Source organism: Oncorhynchus tshawytscha, linkage group LG13 (genome assembly GCF_018296145.1).
Source record: "Oncorhynchus tshawytscha isolate Ot180627B linkage group LG13, Otsh_v2.0, whole genome shotgun sequence".
NCBI lineage: Eukaryota > Metazoa > Chordata > Actinopteri > Salmoniformes > Salmonidae > Oncorhynchus > Oncorhynchus tshawytscha.
Genome location: NC_056441.1, coordinates 13,183,414 through 13,202,744, shown reverse-complemented (window position 1 = coordinate 13,202,744; position 19,331 = coordinate 13,183,414). Strand labels below are relative to the sequence as shown.

At 45.4% G+C, this 19,331-nt stretch overlaps 1 protein-coding gene across 2 annotated transcripts in view; it reads left to right on the top strand.

The window, feature by feature from the left end:
* The first annotated feature begins 279 nt into the window (after window positions 1-279).
* Window positions 280-19,331, top strand: part of LOC112264332 (BOP1 ribosomal biogenesis factor) — a 91,100-nt gene continuing 72,048 nt past the window's right edge. Inside the window, exons 1-3 of one of the 2 annotated variants that reach the window (XM_042295194.1) lie at window positions 280-438; window positions 848-1,105; window positions 12,789-12,920. In XM_042295194.1, coding sequence (XP_042151128.1) covers window positions 340-438; window positions 848-1,105; window positions 12,789-12,920 — 489 coding nt within the window. In that variant the 5' untranslated portion in view covers window positions 280-339. Of the gene's footprint in view, window positions 439-847; window positions 1,106-12,785; window positions 12,921-19,331 lie in introns of both variants that reach the window. The other variant, XM_042295193.1, reaches the window with a different exon arrangement.

Genomic DNA, 19,331 nt, shown 5'->3' with positions numbered 1-19,331 from the left:
CCACAAGTCACAACTAAAATGTCATGAATTAAATGCCAAAATATTATATAGTTAACTTATAGTATTTATAAAATAATATAACACAAGATGCAACGATAAAATATAAAATACACCAAAACTCTTTTTTAAATGTTTTACTTAGACCTCAATTAACAATTTGCAACGTATTTAGGCTGAATCGCTTTAGGTATAAAATTATGTTGGTATGTACAAAAAAAATCACATCACCTATATTTTTATAATCGTTCTAGGAAACCGCAGTTTTAAAACAGACGTTCAACTTTCAACTTTGACCTCTTACCGGAGTCCCACATGGTCGGCTGTTGACGTTCAAGAAGCATGCGTACGGTGAATCTTGAATCACAGAAAAACGGCACCATGAGTAAAGCTAAAGAAAAGAGTGCGAAGAAAAGAGTTGTTGAAGAGGACGATGACCAGGTATTTTTGAAATGTATATGCGGTAAAAGGGTAACGTTAGCTAAAACATGTAATTTGGAGCTAACCAGCTAGCTAGGCTAACACGTTGGCTATGCAGGAAAATATGTATGTGCAGGCTAAAACACTGCCGTTTTTTTTCTAACTAACTTTTGTGTGTTAATCACAGCCCCCTGATGTATTTGGTAATAAAATAAGTACGGATGTTTTTGTATATATAGTAACTAGCTAATTGTCTGTCTGTCACCTTGATCAGCTAGCAAGCATCCCTGTGCTAATGTATCACTTCGGTCAGGTAACTAGCTAACGTTCGAAGATTCTATATTAATTTTGTGTCCGTTAAAGTGCTTACTCATTCATGTTTCGCCCATCAAATCTTTATGTGTCTGTTTTTCTGTCTCTGATATTTCAGCTTCCCATATTTGACAAAGATGTCACTGAGAAGAAGGCTGGGGAGGAGGACGATGCAGACCTCTCAGATAGCGAGGAGAGTGTGTTCTCTGGACTGGAAGACTCTGAGAGTGACAGCCACGATGAAGAAGAGGATGCTGAAGAAGGGGATGATGAAGAAGATGATGATGATGCTGTAATTCTTGATGAGATTCTGACGAAGAGTAGTGGTGTTGAAACAGCTACTGAACCGCCTGCAACAGATAAGAATACACCTACGGTGAATATGGGAGTCTTATTTCTTTTACAGAAGCAATATAGTATAGTCCAGAGTTTTTCCTGCCCACGTGACCTCGCCAGGAAAAACGTTAGGCTAGTTAAAGGCAGTTTGATTGAGTGCAAATGTTTTGACCTGAAGGTCTTGACTTTTTATCAGACCTTGCACTCAATAAACTGATAGCATTCAACAGTGTGCAGGAATCTATTTAATTTTGTGACTTTACTTTTTGTACCTTGGCTGCTCTGGACTCAACAAGGTGACATATTTGTGTGCTTGCAAAATACATCTAGACCGAACAAAAATATAAACGCAACAAGTGTTGGTCCCATGTTTCATGAAATAACAGATCCCAGAAATTTTACATATGCATAAAAAGCTTCTCTTAAATATTGTGCTCAAATTTGTCTACATCTCAGTGAGCATTTCTCCTTTGCCAAGATAATCCATCCACCTGACCGGTGTGGCATATCAAGAAGCTGATTAAACAGTGTGATTATTACACAGGTCAAAAGGCCACTCTAAAATGTGCTGTTTTGTCACACAACAATCCCGCAGGTGTCTCAAGTTTTGAGGGAACGTGCATTTGGCATGCTGACTGCAGGAATGTCCACCAGAGCTTTTGCTTGTGAATGTAATGTTAATTTCTCTACCATAAGCCACCTCCAATGTTGTTTTAGAGAATTTGGCAGCATATCCACAGACTATGTGTAATCATGTGTGTAATCACGCCAGCCCAGGACCTCCAAATCAGTCTTCTTCACCTGCGGGATTGTCTGAGACCAGCCACCCGGACAGCTGATCCAACTGTGGGTTTGTACAGCCGAAGAATTTCTGCACAAACTGTCAGAAACCATCTCAGGGAAGCTCATCTGCGTGCTTGTCGTCCTCACCAGGGTTGTAACTGACTTCAGTGGGCAAATGCTCACCGTCGATGGCCGCTGGCACGCTGGAGAAGTGGGCTGGTTTCAACTGTACCGGGCAGATGGCAGACAGTGTGTATGGTGGGTGAGCGAGTGGTTTGCTGAGGTCGACGTTGTGAACAGTGCGCCATGGTGGGGTTATGGTATGGGCAGGCATAAACTACGGACAACAAACACAATTGCATTTTTATCAATGGAAATTTGAATGCACAGAAATACCGTGATGAGATCCTGAGGCCCATTGTTGTGCCATTTATCCGCCACCATCACATCATGTTTCAGCATAATAATGCATGGCCCCGTGTTGCAAGAATCTGTACACAATTCCTAGAAGCTGAAAATGTCCCACTTCTTCCATGGCCTGCATACTGACTAGGCATGTTTGGGATGCTCTGGATCGACGTGTACGACAGCATGTTCCAGTTCCTGCCAATATCCAGCAGTTTCGCACAGCCATTGAGGAGGAGTGGGACACCATTCCAAAGACAACAATCAACAGCTTGGTCAACTCTGTGAAGGAGATATCGCGCTGCATGAGGCAAATGGTGGTCACACCAGATACTGACTGATTTTCTTATATTTGACCCTACTTTTTTATTTATTTAAGGTATCTCTGACCAACCAATGCATATCTGTATTCCCAGTCATGAAATCCATAGATTAGGGGCTAAGGAATTTATTTAAATAGACTGTTTTCCTTACATGAACTAACCTGGTAAAATCTTTGAAATGGTTATGTTGTGTTTTTATTTTTGTTCAGTGTATACATTCTTTATTACAGCAGTAAATGGCTATTCATTAATTGCAGTGTTGGTGGATGGGTGAAGTGAGTTGTGTGATTACAAGCTGGGTAATATCAGACTGCTGGTTTGCAAATTTGTTTTCTCTCCAAGTGCTCAGAGCACAATGGACATTCTGGCCAAAATGGTGGATTTCGGAGTGTTTTGATTTCTCCAATGTAAGGAAGAAGCACTATTCTTACATGCTAAAGTATGCTACTTCCATAAATCAGCTTTTCGTAAAGTATGGGTCGTGGACATGTCAGAGTAAAATTGTAATATTGTTTTCTTGGAAATCCGTCGGTCTTAACTCAATGTTGAGAGTTAAAATAGTAGAATACACAAGGTGCAATATAGTAATGTGGTTCTTTATCAGCAGTTTTTCTTCTGTCAGTCGTTGATAGTCACTCAATTAGCCATGTCAGCCAAAGATTTTAGATTGGTAAGTTAGGCTTGCCAGCTATCTAAACTTGACAGTTGTCTAAACTATCTAATACTGACCTGGCCCATGCCCAGGGGCCCTGACTTCCAGAGGTCTCCATTTGATTTTGTTAGTCACTCTCACTCAGATATCATATTAACATGGCAGAAGTTATAGAATTGCAGGAAATTAGCTTGAAAACCGCAAAGATTTCTCTCCACCCCATGGCAAGATGTGTAGGATTGCAGGAAATGTACTGTAAAATTGAAAGATGTTCTCCACCCTATACTTGAGCTATCAAGGAATGGTAGCCATTTCGTGTGACACTTTCCACCCAGGCATACATATCTTTGTCTGATAAATCTGTGTGGATATCAAATGCTAGAAATACATTCAGAACATTTTGACCCACAGTCAAAACCATCATTGGGTTACTACAGAAACATAATATCCAGTGACATGTACCCTCAGGGGAGGGGACGTGTGTCACTTAATTTTGAGCTGCAGAAGTAGAGCTTGTCATATGCTCTACTGACATCCCTGAGAATTTTTATTTGCCAGGTATAACGATATGAAAAATCTAAATGACCTTATATTTGTTAATAGATATTTTTAAAGTGTTATAAATAACACATTATGCTAGGTGGATGGGGGCAATCTGTCTTAAAGCTAAAACATTTTACCTTCATCTTGAGTTCCACTCTTCAAGGTAAATTTGGGTGATGCCAATGTTTTATTTTCAGTTCAAAATGTCGGCAGGAACACTCAGGAAAATTCAGGGAGTGGTTTCGATCATATTTCAGAAACTTCTGAGTATAGTGACACTGACGTTGCACCCTTGCAGGCTCGCTCTGAATGGGGGCGAGAAGAGTGGAGGGCTGGGGTCAAAGGCCATGGTAGCAATAAAGGCTTGCGGCTGAGAAGCATGGTGCTGAAACACCATATCTCGACAGAAATGACACAGTGTTGAGGACAAAGGTGTGCAGCAGCAGAGGACTGTCTAAATCAACCAGATATTACAAAGCAGTTGAATTTGTTTCTGACCTTAGAGATTATTGACACGATTGCACTTGAAACAAACAGAAGCTAAATAAAGAATACATGAACTGAATAAGTGCCATCCCTGAAAAAAATCTACATCTACATTTTATTTAACTAGGCAAGTCTGTTAAGAACATTGTTACTTACAATGACCGCCTATTGGTCTTTTGATTATAGCAGGATTGTTCATAAATGAGACTCAAACTTTCCTCTGGTCAGAAGCTGACGGCAGACCAGTGTTTACTGCAACTATGTCCTGGAAAGATTCCAACACATTATGAAATACATGAGGTTTGATGACAGAGCAATGAGGCATGAACAAATTGCAGCAGACAAGCTTGCCCCTTTCATGGATATCTAGAGCATGTTTGTAGCCCAGCTACCAAAAATATCTTATTCCTTGCACAGATCTGTGTGGATAAGCAGCTCTTTATTTTCGGAGGTTGATATAGTTTCCGACAAAGCATCCCATTGAAGCCTGACAAATGTGATAAAGATCTGGTGGAACTGCGACCGAGACAAGCTTCCCCAGGCCTGAGCTACCCTCAAAATAGAGACATACCTTGGACAAACCACATGGAAAGACACACATTTGCTCTAAGTAAGTTCTCAAGGGCTTGTGGCTCCGTGGTGCAAAAGTGAAATATCACCACAGAGAATTATACATCTGTACCATTATCTGAAAAGCTTCTTAACTTTTTGATGCACCCATCCCGTTAGCGGGATCATTTTCGTCAACCACCTCTGAATTGCAGAGCACCAAATTCAAATTAAATTACAAAAAATATGTAATTTTTATGAAATCACAAGTGCACTATAGTAAAACACAGCTTAGCTTGTTGTTAAAAAAGTCAGAAAAGCAATAAATTAAATCGCTTACCTTTGATCTTCAGCTGTTTGCACTCACGAGACTCCCAGTTACACAAATGTTCCTTTTGTTCAATAAAGATTATTTTTATATCCAAAATACCTCCATTTGGTTGGCGCGTTATGTTCAGAAATCCACAGTCACGACATCGCAGACAAATTCCAAATATTATCCGTAATGTTCGTAGAAACATTTCAAACGTTTTTTCTAATCAATCCTCAGGTTGTTTTTACAATATATAATCGATAATATATCAACCGGGAACTTGGCTTTTTCAATAGGAGAGAGAAAATGGCTGCTCCAAGCTGTTGTTGCATACAAAATGCTGCTGGCACCCAGCCATACAATGATGCCTTGACAGGAAGCCAGTGTAGGGAGGCTAGCACTGGAGCAATATGATCAAACATTTTTTTTTGGTTCTAGTCAGGATTCTAGCAGCCGTATTTAGCACTAACTGAAGTTTATTTAGTGCTTTATCCGGGTAGCCGGAAAGTAGAGCATTGCAGTAGTCTAACCTAGAAGTAACAAAAGCATGGATTAATTTTTCTGCATAATTTTTGGACGGAAATTTTCAGATTTTTGCAATGTTACGTAGATGGGAAAAAGCTGTCCTTGAAACAGTGATATGTTCGTCAAAAGAGAGATCAGTGTCCAGAGTAACGCCGAGGTCCTTCACAGTTTTATTTGAGACGACTGTACAACCATTAAGATTAGTTGTCAGATTCAACAGAAGATCTCTGTTTCTTGGGACCTAGAACAAGCATCTCTGTTTTGTCCGAGTTTAAAAGTAAAAAGTTTGCAGCCATCCACTTCCTTTTGTCTGAAACACAGGCTTCTAGTGAGGGCAATTTTGGGGCTTCACCATGTTTCATTGAAATGTACAGCTGTGTGTCATCCTCATAGCAGTGAAAGTTAACATTGTTTTTGAATGACATCCCCAAGAGTTAAAATATATAGTGAAAACAATAGTGGTCCTAAAACGGAACCTTGAGGAACACTGAAATTTACAGTTGATTTGTCAGAGGACAAACCATTCACGGAGACAAACTGATATCTTTCCGACAGATAAGATCTAAACCAGGCCAGAACTGGTCTGTGTAGACCAATTTGGGTTTCCAATCTCTCCAAAAGAATGCGGTGATTGATGGTATCAAAAGCAGCACTAAGGTCTAGGAGCACGAGAACAGATGCAGAGCCTCGGTCTGATGCCATTAAAAGGTCAATTACCACCTTCACAAGTGCAGTCTCAGTGCTATGATGGGGTCTAAAACTAGACTGAAGCATTTCGTATACATTGTTTGTCTTCAGGAAGGCAGTGAGTTGCTGCGCAAACAGGTGTCCACATACTTTTGGTCATGTAATGTGTATGTGTACAGATCTCTCTACCTACCGTGGGGCAAAACAGTATTTAGTCAGCCACCAATTGTGCAAGTTATCCCACTTAAAAAGATGAGAGAGGCCTGTAATTTTCATCAGGTACACTTCAACTATGACAGACAAAATGAGAGAAAGAAAATCACATTGTAGTATTTTTTAATGAATTCTTTTGCAAATTATGGTGGAAAATAAGTATTTGGTCACCTACAAACAAGCAAGATTTCTGGCTCTCACAGACCTGTAACTTCTTCTTTAAGAGGCTCCTCTGTCCTCCACTCGTTACCTGTATTAATGGCACCTGTTTGAACTTGTTATCAGTATAACAGACACCTGTCCACAACCTCAAACAGTCACACTCCAAACTCCACTATGGCCAAGACCAAAGAGCTGTCTAAGGACACCAGAAACATAATTGTAGACCTGCACCAGGCTGGGAAGACTGAATCTGCAATAGGTAAGCAGCTTGGTTTGAAGAAATCAACTGTGGGAGCAATTATTAGTAAATTGAAGACATACAAGACCACTGATAATCTCCCTCGATCTGGGGCTCCACGCAAGATCTCACCCCGTGGGGTCAAAATGATCACAAGAACGGTGAGCAAGAATCCCAGAACCACACAGGGGGACCTAGTGAATGACCTGCAGAGAGCTGGGACCAAACTAACAAAGCCTACCATCAGTAACACACTACGCCGCCAGGGACTCAAATCCTGCAGTGCCAGACGTGTCCCCCTGCTAAAGCCAGTACATGTCCAGGCCTGTCTGAAGTTTGCTAGAGAGCATTTGGATGATCCAGAAGAAGATTGGGAGAATGTCATATGGTCAGATGAAACCAAAATATAACTTTTTGGTAAAAACTCAACTCGTCGTGTTTGGAGGACAAAGAATGCTGAGTTGCATCCAAAGAACACCATACCTACTGTGAAGCATTGGGGTGGAAACATCATGCTTTGGGGCTGTTTTTCTGCAAAGCGACCAGGACGACTGAGCCGTGTAAAGGAAAGAATGAATGGGGCCATGTTCGTGAGATTTTGAGTGAAAACCTCCTTCCATCAGCAAGGGCATTGAAGATGAAACGTGGCTGGGTCTTTCAGCATGACAATGATCCCAAACACACCGACCGGGCAACGAAGGAGTGGCTTCGTAAGAAGCATTTCAAGGTCCTGGAGTGGCCGATTCTTTGGAATCTGGAACAGGCAAGTGTCTATTGGTCTCTATTCTCTTGCCAGTCTACAGTAAAGCCTACATCTGCCATAGTACCATCTACCCTTCTTCTGACTCCATCTTCAAATGCAGAAAGTCCTCTGTCAGAAGTGGTTTGCAAATTGAGATGTAGCCACTCCAACTATGGGAGGGGAAATGGATAGGATTAATAGGTAGGGGGCAGGTGTCTGGTACTTCCTGGGATAGTTGCTATATTTATCAGCCAATGTTAAGCTCGTTGTTCTGTCTGGTGGTGTGTTCAAAAATCTCCAACTGTCATGCAAACGGCTGGGAATGACTTAATTGTATTACGTCAGCTTATCCTCCCCGACACCTTCATTGTCTTACGTCAGCTTATCCTCCCCGACACCTTCATTGTCTTACGTCAGCTTATCCTCCCCGACACCTTCATTGTCTTACGTCAGCTTATCCTCCCCGACACCTTCATTGTCTTACGTCAGCTTATCCTCCCCGACACCTTCATTGTCTCTTAATTGTAGAATTGAGACTGGTCACAAAGTTATGTTTATTGTCCCCCTGCGATGAAATCAGGGAGGGGACTGGATCCGTCTCCGTTCATTCTTTAGTCGAACGAGCAGTCTCCGACAGCACCGGCGAGGTTTTGACAACTTGGGTGAATGATGCATCTTTCCATAGAGATAAATTACACTGATTGGCGAGCTGGTGGCGCTATAACAAGAGTTTGTATTTTCAAACTTTGAAAGGTCATGTCCCTCACCCCATTTGACCTAAAGTCATGAAATTCGGGACATAGGTCCCTCTCCTCACAAGGAACAAATTTGCCTCCGGGACTCATAAGGTCTGCTATGATGGATTTTCCACCATTTAGAATTTTGTGAGAAACACAACGCTACTCTACTGGCACCGACTGACCAATCTGCACGAAACTTGATGTGGAATTTTGGTTCAAAGTTGTCAGACTCGTACCTAAAACAACATGGCTACTGTTGATCAATAAGTATTCACGTAGGTGTGGTCTGGCTAATCAATCACACGAAGATATTAATATTTTAACAATTTTGTTGCAAACGCTGTCAAGACTTAACATGCACACATGCTCGGGGATATGAGTCTAACCCACGGCAATATCTGACACCACTGGCTCAATTTTGACAACTTGGGTGAATGGTATGTCTTGCAAAAGAGAGCCGTCATTTTACAAAATAACAATGATTGGTACGAGGGGCCTTGCATCATTCATCAGGGACAACATGTTTACTGTTTACTTTTATTTTATTACTGCCATGTGGATTTTAGCACCACACGCATCAGTCAAATCAAACACTGGTCTTGGCTGTTTTTAAGTGGGCAGTCCTTCAAGTAAGTTTGGCAATGCCAAGAGATGCAAACAAAGGACAAAGTTTAAGCAAAAAAATAATTGTATTATGTTATTGCAGAGGCAATTTTGTGAATTTGAAACCTTAATCATCATGTGCTGTTGTCTGGTAGCGGGAGGCACATCTGTTCCCCGCTGCAGCTTTCTAAACCATCCAGACTCATTGTTTTTTCTCCTTTCTCCTCCCTGTTCTTGTGAATAAAGAATCTGGGCCTTCAACACACCAGGCAGAAGTTAATGTGGCTGCTGGAGGCTTTATGGTCCCTGGGAGAGTCCCCTGGTGCAACGGCCGGCTGCGGCCAGCTCACTTCGATCGGGCCAGCCAGCTCTGCCGTTGGCCGGCCAGCCGATCCGCGCTCTCGGCGTGTGAGTGGGTGGGAGATGCCGATTACAGTGGGGGAGGAAAGGGTAGACTTTGACTGGGGGGGCTCATCTTACAGTAACCAGGAAGGCTTTGCTCCTAATGCACCCACGCAGGAGCTCTGGTCTTCAGACGTGTCTGGGCCACTTCCACCGTGGGTTACATATGTCTCCTCCATCCACCAGCCGTTAAAGTTTTGGAGAGGTGGAGGGATGTGAGGACAGGGGTCAAAATGATGGTGGACATGGGGGAATGGTATCCCAGACAACGAGACAATGTGCATCCCCTTTGTTTACTCGATTTTAATCCCTTAAAACACTTAACTCCCACCCCCACTAATACAACTCCCACCCCCACTAATACAACTCCCACCCCCACTAATACAACTCCCACCCCCACTAATACAACTCCCACCCCCACTAATACAACTCCCACCCCGCTAAGTTTTTCCATTTTTCCCTGGGCCCTGTGAGGGTTGTGTAGCAGAGTTCACCCCAGGATGACCCCTCTCTCTAGATGGAGGTGCTGCAGCAGGCCAAACCGGGGACCGGGAGCCTAGGTGGGCTTATCGTTTGTGTTTTGCTCCCAATTAAGTGGAAGTGTGAATGCAACGTGAAGTCCTTCTGATGGATCCATTCAGGCTTCACCCTGTAACTCAAAGGATGCAGCATGGTATTGGGGAACCTGGGGCCTGCTTGCGTCCGCTTTGGAGCATTAAAAACAATGTGTGGAGAGTGTGTGTGTTTGAACCACTGTGTGTTGGCTTACACGTGAGTGTGTGTGAATGTGCTCGGAACCAAAAGGCCTGCAGGCGGTTCAAGCCAGAAATTATTAATGTCACAGATTTTGTACATTACCAGCTATAACCCTGGTAATGGCTGTATATTTGGCTCTATACGCCAATATATTTTGAGTATCAAGATGTTCATTTGAATGTCCCTACTAAGAGCATTAATTATGGGGGGAAATAATGGCCTTTGCATTTGGCTTCTCCTAAATGACTCTGTGCAGTGCCTTCCAGTCCTCAGCCTCTCTCTCTCCTGACTGACTCTGTGCAGTGCCTTCCCAGCCTCCCTCTCTCCTGACTGACTCTGTGCAGTGCCTTCCAGTCCTCAGCCTCTCTCTCTCTCTCCTGACTGACTCTGTGCAGTGTCTTTACAGTACTCAGTCTCTCTGTGCAGTCCTCTCTCTGACTGACTCTGTGCAGTGCCTCCAGGCCTCTCTCTCTCTGACTGACTCTGTGCAGTGCCTTCCCAGCCTCTCTCTCTCTCTCTCTCTGACTGACTCTGTGCAGTGCCTTCCCAGCCTCTCTCTCTCTCTCCTGACTGACTCTGTGCAGTGCCTTCCCAGCCTCTCTCTCTCTCTCCTGACTGACTCTGTGCAGTGCCTTCCCAGCCTCTCTCTCTCTCTCTCTCTGACTGACTCTGTGCAGTGCCTTCCCAGCCTCTCTCTCTCTCTCTCTCTGACTGACTCTGTGCAGTGCCTTCCCAGCCTCTCTCTCTCTCTCTCTCCTGACTGACTCTGTGCAGTGCCTTCCCAGCCTCTCTCTCTCTCTCTCTCTCTGACTGACTCTGTGCAGTGCCTTCCCAGCCTCTCTCTCTCTCTCTCTCCTGACTGACTCTGTGCAGTGCCTTCCCAGCCTCAGCCTCTCTCTGACATTTTATCCTCGTCGGCGGTTGTGGTCACATGGGCTTCGGGCCAAGCTCAGCTGGAAGTCCAGCCCACTGCTTGTTTTCAAGCTGTATGATCCACTCTGCGAGCCCTTCTCTTTTGGCTGATCTGTCGCACATCATCTGGACAAGTCATCTGTCGTGGTCTCTCTCTCCCTCCACCCCTGCCCCGCAATCTCCTCATCCCTGTAACAGTAAACAGATTAGCTTGGCCATCCTCCATCAGACTTGTAGCGTAGCCAGGAAGACCCACTCTTCTATCTGGTCTGCTATTTTACAAGCGTTGGCTTCTGTGTTGTGAAGTAAACAAGGTTCCCTCTTGGCTTTCTTAAACAGCCTCCTACTCAAACCCCACTTCACCTTGTTTGTTCAGTTCAAGAGGAGGCTACAGCAGAGTGAAACTCAGGTCTGACTGAAATCCCCTGGGTGTAAAAATGCATTTAGTATTAAACCTGGGCCCAGGCAGCTCTGTCTTGATGGGGATTTAACTAGGCATCAGGGAGGAAGTGTTTCACTTAGAGCTGCAGGCCAAAAGATACCGGGACCCATAGGAGGCATAAATCATAGCAGGTTACTCACCTGCCTGTCACTGCCTCTAGGGAAATGAGACTGCAACCTCAAAGAACTTCTCTCTCTCCCTCCCTCTATATCTCTATCTCCTTGTCTCAAACAGTTCATTCCCCCTTCCTCCATGCATCCATCCACCCCCCTTCCTCCATGCATCCATCCCCCTCTATCCACCCCCCTTCCTCCATGCATCCATCCCCCCTTCCTCCATGCATCCATCCCCCTCCATCCACCCCCCTTCCTCCATGCATCCATCCATCCCCCTCCATCCACCCCCTTCCTCCATGCATCCATCCATCCCCCTCCATCCACCCCCCTTCCTCCATGCATCCATACCCCCTCCATCCACCCCCCTTCCTCCATGCATCCATCCACCCCCCTTCCTCCATGCATCCATCCCCCCTCTTTCCATCCCCCTTCCTCCATGCATCCATCCCCCTTCCTCCATGCATCCATCCCCCCTTCCTCCATGCATCCATCCATCCCCCCCCTCCATCCACCCCCCTTCCTCCATGCATCCATCCCCCTTCCTCCATGCATCCATCCATCCCCCTCCATCCACCCCCCTTCCTCCATGCATCCATCCCGCCCTCCCTTACATCCCTCTATCCCTTCATTCCTGTTAAGTGAGCCTTTGACAGCTCTGCGTCTGTGTGACTGATGGCTCACAGTAAAGCACGTCTAGTGGTGGGTCCTTGGATCCTTTCATCCTCGCTGGCCTTCCACTCACACAGGATGTGCCTTTCTGGTGACTGCTCCTCGTGTGTGAGTGTGAGAGAATCATGCAAAGGAAGCTGTGTAAAATAAATGGGAATCCTAAAACATGGAAACTGTCATTGAGCCATTTAAGGGAATCAAATAATCAGTCGTCTCTTCAAGCCTGCAGGAAGTTTTATTTCCTAAAACTGCTTCTATTTTACTTACGAGTCTGACAGAGTTGATTGGCTGTCACGCGTAACTTTTTTTATTCTTAGATAATTAGACAAAAATGCCTTTAACAGCACCAAGCAGGGAAGTAATTCCCCCCTAAACTTAAAAAATGTACCAGAACTTGTTCGCATAGCAACCGGTTGCTATGAACTCTAAAGGTCAATCCTTGGTGTCTTGTTTTCATAGCAGCCAGACGTTAAAACTGCACCAAAGAGGAAGATGAAAAAAGGCGAGGGAGTCGCCATGGACGACGGAGGAGAGAAGGGCCTGATCACCACCCGGCATGGGGACGAGTATGAACACGACACCTCCGATGAAGAGGTAAGGTCATTGTTTTAACATCAGTCAACTTGATACCCAATCATGAAAATGCTGCTGAGACAAACCCTGCATTCGTCACTCAATTTGTTTTCTTCCACTGGGCTTCCTTTTTATTTGAGTAGTCATTTGACTAGCATTTCTGGATCTATTTGGATGCCTAACATGTTGGGGATTTGGTGTACAAATAAGCTGATAATTTACACTGAAGGCCATGAACTGCTGTTCTTTACCTACCCAGTACAGAGTTCGTTGGAGTAATGTGCTTTTTCAGAACCATCGCATATTAATTGTCCTCAAAGTTTGTACGGATATTTGGTCCATGGAATGTCCACCAGTGAGAACACACACACATTTTCTAATGTCCTATACTCTAAATAAGATGCATTCTGTCTGCGGCTCAAACAGAATAGAAAAGAACAAGGGACAATTTCATTGATTTGAATGAATAGATTTAGCAGATTGTAGTGAAACGCACTAACCACCATGCATTGTTGTAGCTATAGTACAAGGTGATGAAACATCTCATGTGTTCCTGCTGTAGTGCTTCCTAATACACTGCTGTTCTGATCCCTGCAGTCTGGTGAACATGTCCTCCAGTCTGTCTGTAGTCAGAGACTCAACATATTTGCTTCTACTCGTTTCTCATTATTGGGTTAAACAGACACACAGTACTTTTTATGGTGTTGCTTTTCAAGTGAGCTCAGAAGCAGCGTATGATGATGTAGTCGTGTGCTTCATACCACCGCAACCAAGCAGGAGATCTGCAGGACGGAGATTTTTTTCCTTATTTGCATGTTGGCCTATTAAAGCCTTATTTTTGTACTCTGCTATTTAATTTACAGGGTCCGTTGAGAAGCGTTGAACCCAGTGGTTTAGATCATTTGCCAGGCCATACAACCTTGAAACTGTCAGCCATCCAACACTGTTTCTGGCACTTGGCTTTGGGATGAGGAATGTGTTGTAGCTAGTGAAGGGGCCATATTGTTCTTGGGAAGGGCTTTGCTTTTAAAAGAGAGTGAGGTGGGTTTAATGCCCTGTGAAATAATATAGGACACAACTGGAATCAAAACTGCTTACTTGATTTAGTTTCTAAAGAGACTTCAGCAGAGCTTTTGAAAGCTGAGGGCTTTTTAAGAGACCCGGGGCTTGTTTAAACAGAGGTGTTTCAGATTCAAGTCACTTTGTCCATAGTGGGGGGGCATCATGTGTGCGAGCCGGAGCCCACAGGTGTCTGTGGTACTATGACTCAGGGGTGGGGCGGTGTGTGTGGAGAGGAAGGGGGGTCGGGGGTGAAGAGGAGGGAGGGGGAGAGAGTGTGTAATGGGTGAGGGAGTCAAGAAGAGGTGTTCCAGAGGGGCAGAAACTCATCCCACCCTAAACCTGATCCTTCCACTGATGGCATTATCCTCCCCTACACAGTCTAACAGTGTCAGAATAGTCCTCTATGGCGAGATGGAATGAGTCTCTTATTTCATTAAAACAGATGTTCCTTGTGTTCCCCTCCCTCAACTTAAGTTCCCCTTATTTAAGGATCTACTGTCTTCAACCCTTGTTAGAGTTTAGGGTTTACGGACCGTCCGACGAGAGGAAATGGAAAACATCACTGGTTCCATCTTGTCATTCTGATCATTTCCTCCAGTAGCCGGCCTGACCCCAGACGGGCCGGCCTGACCCCAGACGGGCCGGCCTGACCCCAGACGGGCCGGCCTGACCCCAGACGGGCCGGCCTGACCCCAGACGGTGTGGTCACTGTTGCTGCTGCCCCACATGAGTGGAACCACGGTGGTCCTGGCCCATTTGGCCTGCGTTAAGTTAGTCCCCTGCCTGGGAACAGGAGATGGGATTCCTCCTCGGCCGTCCTGTTGCAGGCAGCCTGTCGGCGCACAAGTTATCTACAAACAAGCCGGCGGATGGTCAAAAATGTTGCTAGTTTATTCTTCTTCTCCTTCCTTTTGTAATAAAGGGCTATTTCCTGTTTCGCGGAGTGAAGGGGGAATACGTGAGACTGCAGCAGGACCTGTCCGAGGCCTCCTCGCCCGGCAGGAAGGGGCTTTTTCTCCCGCAATTGCTTTTCCATGTGCTCTTTGAGATGAATGAAGACACATTGTGGAATGGAGGGGGGGAAGAGAGGGAGAGAGAACCCTGGATCCCCACTACGCCTCCTTCTTCCTGCCTCTGCATAGCTACTGCTCAACGGGACCTGTGCACAATGCAGGAGAACTCAATTCGGTAGCACACTAGACCAGGAAGGGTGTGCATGTGCGAGTGAGTGAGGGACGGGGAGCTCAGGGGGAAATGCTCAATTGGGAGATTGGCAAACAGGGTTGGCAGGGCTGCCAAAGCTCTTAACAGGCTGGGAGTGTTAGTGAGTGCATGTGTGCCGCCTGCCTTGTGCATGTGGCTGTGCTCACTGTGTAGTAGGCTTGTGGATGTGCTCACTGTGTAGTAGGCTTGTGGATGTGCTCACTGTGTAGTAGGCTTGTGGATGTGCTCACTGTGTAGTTGGCTTGTGGCTGTGCTCACTGTGTAGTAGGCTTTTGGAAGTGCTCACTGTGTAGTAGGCTTGTGGCTGTGCTCACTGCGTAGTAGGCTTGTGGCTGTGCTCACTGTGTAGTAGGCTTGTGGATGTGCTCACTGTGTTGTAGGCTTGTGGATGTGCTCACTGTGTAGTAGGCTTGTGGATGTGCTCACTGTGTAGTAGGCTTGTGGCTGTGCTCACTGTGTAGTAGGCTTGTGGATGTGCTCACTGTGTTGTAGGCTTGTGGATGTGCTCACTGTGTAGTAGGCTTGTGGATGTGCTCACTGTGTAGTTGGCTTGTGGCTGTGCTCACTGTGTAGTAGGCTTGTGGCTGTGCTCACTGTGTAGTAGGCTTGTGGCTGTGCTCACTGCGTAGTAGGCTTGTGGCTGTGCTCACTGCGTAGTAGGCTTGTGGCTGTGCTCACTGCGTAGTAGGCTTGTGGCTGTGCTCACTGCGTAGTAGGCTTGTGGCTGTGCTCACTGCCGTAGTAGGCTTGTGGCTGTGCTCACTGCCGTAGTAGGCTTGTGGCTGTGCTCACTGCGTAGTAGGCTTGTGGCTGTGCTCACTGCCGTAGTAGGCTTGTGGCTGTGCTCACTGCGTAGTAGGCTTGTGCGGTATCCAGACGGTCATACCATCATACCGACCTTGTGCCATACCGGGATATTCGGTAATACCGGCTCTGAACACAAGGGACGCTGTTTTCAAACCCCACTAATACTCAGTAAATCGAAGGTTGGCAGTCATAAGTACATGTAAAATACGATAAAGAATGCTAACTAAATGCTAAAGAGCGCATTGCGAACATATTTTAAACAGTCTTGGACCTAAACTATACAAGTCCCAGTTTGCTACACACACAAACCAAATATCAAACAGCAAGGCTCTTGATCCAGGAGGGAATTCTCTACTGTTACCAAGTGAATGGTTGATTTTGGAAGAAGTAACTTGCTACTAAATTAGCGAACCAAATGCACAGCTGCAGAGCATTTATCACATTTTAGACTGGTACCTTTAATAGTTAGAACATATCTAGCAGGCAAACATTTAATTGTTAATTCCATACTGTAACTAGGTCACTTGGCGAATGCTGCATGACAGTGAGTGACTCACAAGGCTCCCGTCTCTCGTCTGTCTGCTTGTAAACAAACACCATGTGACTGGGGACTACCAATAAGCTTCATAATGACAAATTGTGAAAGTTGAAATGAAGAACGCCATCTTCTTTATCTCTTAACCTATTGAATAAGTTGACTGCAGGTCTTCACTACAAATATTGACATTTGATTAAAAATTGTTTTGATGGTATTGAAAAACCATCCTGTGTCTTTTTCTAAATACCCATAACCGCCGAAGCCTACTGCGTTGGTTGGTTGTTCTTGTGGCTGTGCTCACAGCGTAGCCTCCTGGTTGGTTGGTTGTTCTTGTGGCTGTGCTCACAGCGTAGCCTCCTGGTTGATTGGTTGTTCTTGTGGCTGTGCTCACAGCGTAGCCTCCTGGTTGGTTGTTCTTGTGGCTGTGCTCACAGCGTTGCCTCCTGGTTGGTTGGTTGTTCTTGTGGCTGTGCTCACAGCGTAGCCTCCTGGTTGGTTGGTTGGTTGTTCTTGTGGCTGTGCTCACAGCGTAGCCTCCTGGTTGGTTGGCTGTTCTTTTTAAGCTCGGCACGGGAAGTTAGCGCTCTATCGAACGACAAGGCACACACCCGGGAATTTGGTGGACCACAGACAAACCTAAAATGTGTGGGTCCTTAGGCAGACACTTTAACGGCTCTCTTGAAGGCTGCATTGATATTTAGGACATCCATGATGTAGGCCCCCACCTCTACACTCCCCATCCCAGATCCTGTCTACTTAGTTTGGGTACCCCTGCCAAGCTTCCCCTATGATGAAAACTCCATCATGGTGGGCCTCTTGCATACCTGAGCTCTTGTGATGCTAGTAGTAGACTGTAGACATGATGAAATCAGTATTATTATTTTTGGTTTCTCTCTGTAAAGCTGTTTTTGTGAGACTACGGCTCAAGGGTACATTTACATCACAACATTTCCGTGTTTGGTGCACTCAATATCAATTTTAGTGTGCGCATTACTGACGGAGCGGACAGGGGAGATGGAGATACATACTTGGCAGCCATTTAAACTCTCCGCCTGACAACCTTAGATTACCCTGCAAGGCTGTGCTGCCTGACTTACCAGCAGGTCCACAGGAACAGAACACAGTTCAGCCAGGCTTTTGAGTGCACCATTCGGTGTAGAAGCAACATCCATGCCAAGACGTGAGTTTCCTGAGAGTGAATTCGTATCAACACGCACGGCACACCATCACGTGTGCTGTGCTGGGAATAAAAAAATAAATAATACTTCATCATTGCTGAAAAGTTTCCTCACCATGTTCTGGTCAAATCAAACCTTTTTTCACAACCTCAAGACAGAAGTTCCTTGAATCACCAACGTCTAGGATATGTTAGTTATCTTCCTCTGGCTTCTCCGGCATGTGCTGAGACGGTCTACCTTTAAAAAAAAAAAACGTTTTCCTGAAGCCCCTCCCTGTTATTTCAGCCTAATCAACGATAGGATGATTCAGATGTGGACTGGCTTTAATTGTGTGATCCTATCTGTTTCAGGAAGGCTGTTCCTCTGTCAGAACTCTCAGGTGCTCAGTAGCAAGCAGCCTGTAGGAGGAGGCTTCTTTTCATTTCATTACCAACCATAACAAATAGGCTCTCTACGTTGTGACGTGTTGGGTGTCCCGTTTAACCATGAGCTAAGAGACCAGACTCGTATTCTCCTCCACGTCCTCCTCCACCCTCCTCTCAAATCTGATGAAACCAGATTTTGAAAAGGGGGTTGGAAATAGAGGTACTCATGTCTGGAAGTGAGGGTTTTTTTCTTCCGCAAAATGTTAGTAATCCCAAAGTTTAATTTTGTGATTGGGATGTCTCCAGGTGGTGGTTTCTAATGCCTTCCAGATGGTATTCACCACAATCCCAGTCCAATTCGTGATGGCAGTTAATTTCTTTTAAAGCAGGGATTTTCAGACTTTCTTTCGGACTGGGACTGGCGGCTCTCTGACTGGATGAGGGGAGACCAGACCACAGCGTCCTCCTCTCTGTTTTTATTAGCACCTCTGATTGACAGCAGACAGGGAGAGAGTGGTTCTATTTCCAGTGTTGACATCTGGGCCCAGCTCGAGAGGACAGGACACGGTGTGATCTGGACCCAGTGTCCCTTTGACTGAGGAGGTCAAACTCTCTCCTTCTCTCTCTGCTTTTCCCTCTGTCACTCTGTCTCCATCTCTCCTCCCTCTCACTTTATCACTCCCTTTTCTTCCCTCCCTCTGTCCTCCGTGCTCAGCCACAATGCGCTGATTGAGCCAGAGTCTCATTGGGAACAGCTTGTTACCTAAAGCAGTCAAAATAAATGTATTCAGGTTCCTCCTGGGTGTAGTAGCTGTGGTAAAACGTAACAAAAACCTGCCTGTGTGGATTAGGAAAAAGAGAACCGGATATCAACTCTGATTTCAGGAGAGGCTCAGAGGCATGTTTAGCTATCAGTGCTTCAGCAGAGTTTGCTGGCTGTTTGTATTGGCTAAACTGAGGCCATGGGCATTGGTCTTAGTCCCCCCATAGCTTCTCCCAGGTCCTTCTTCCCCATTATTGAGTTAAAAGCTGTCATGGAGGGCGGTCCATGGTTTCCTCTGGTCGTGTCGCTGCGTTCCAGCCATGAAATTGAATCGATTAAGGGAACGTGGACTAGGGGGGTCTATTTCAACACAACCTTAGCCCAGGAAAGGGCCTGAGGAGCGGGCCCCTCCTCCAGTACATCTACTGGGAGTCTACTTCTATTATCTGTCCTAAATGTTCCTGAAGACCAGCACCTATAGCCTGGGTGTGAGTG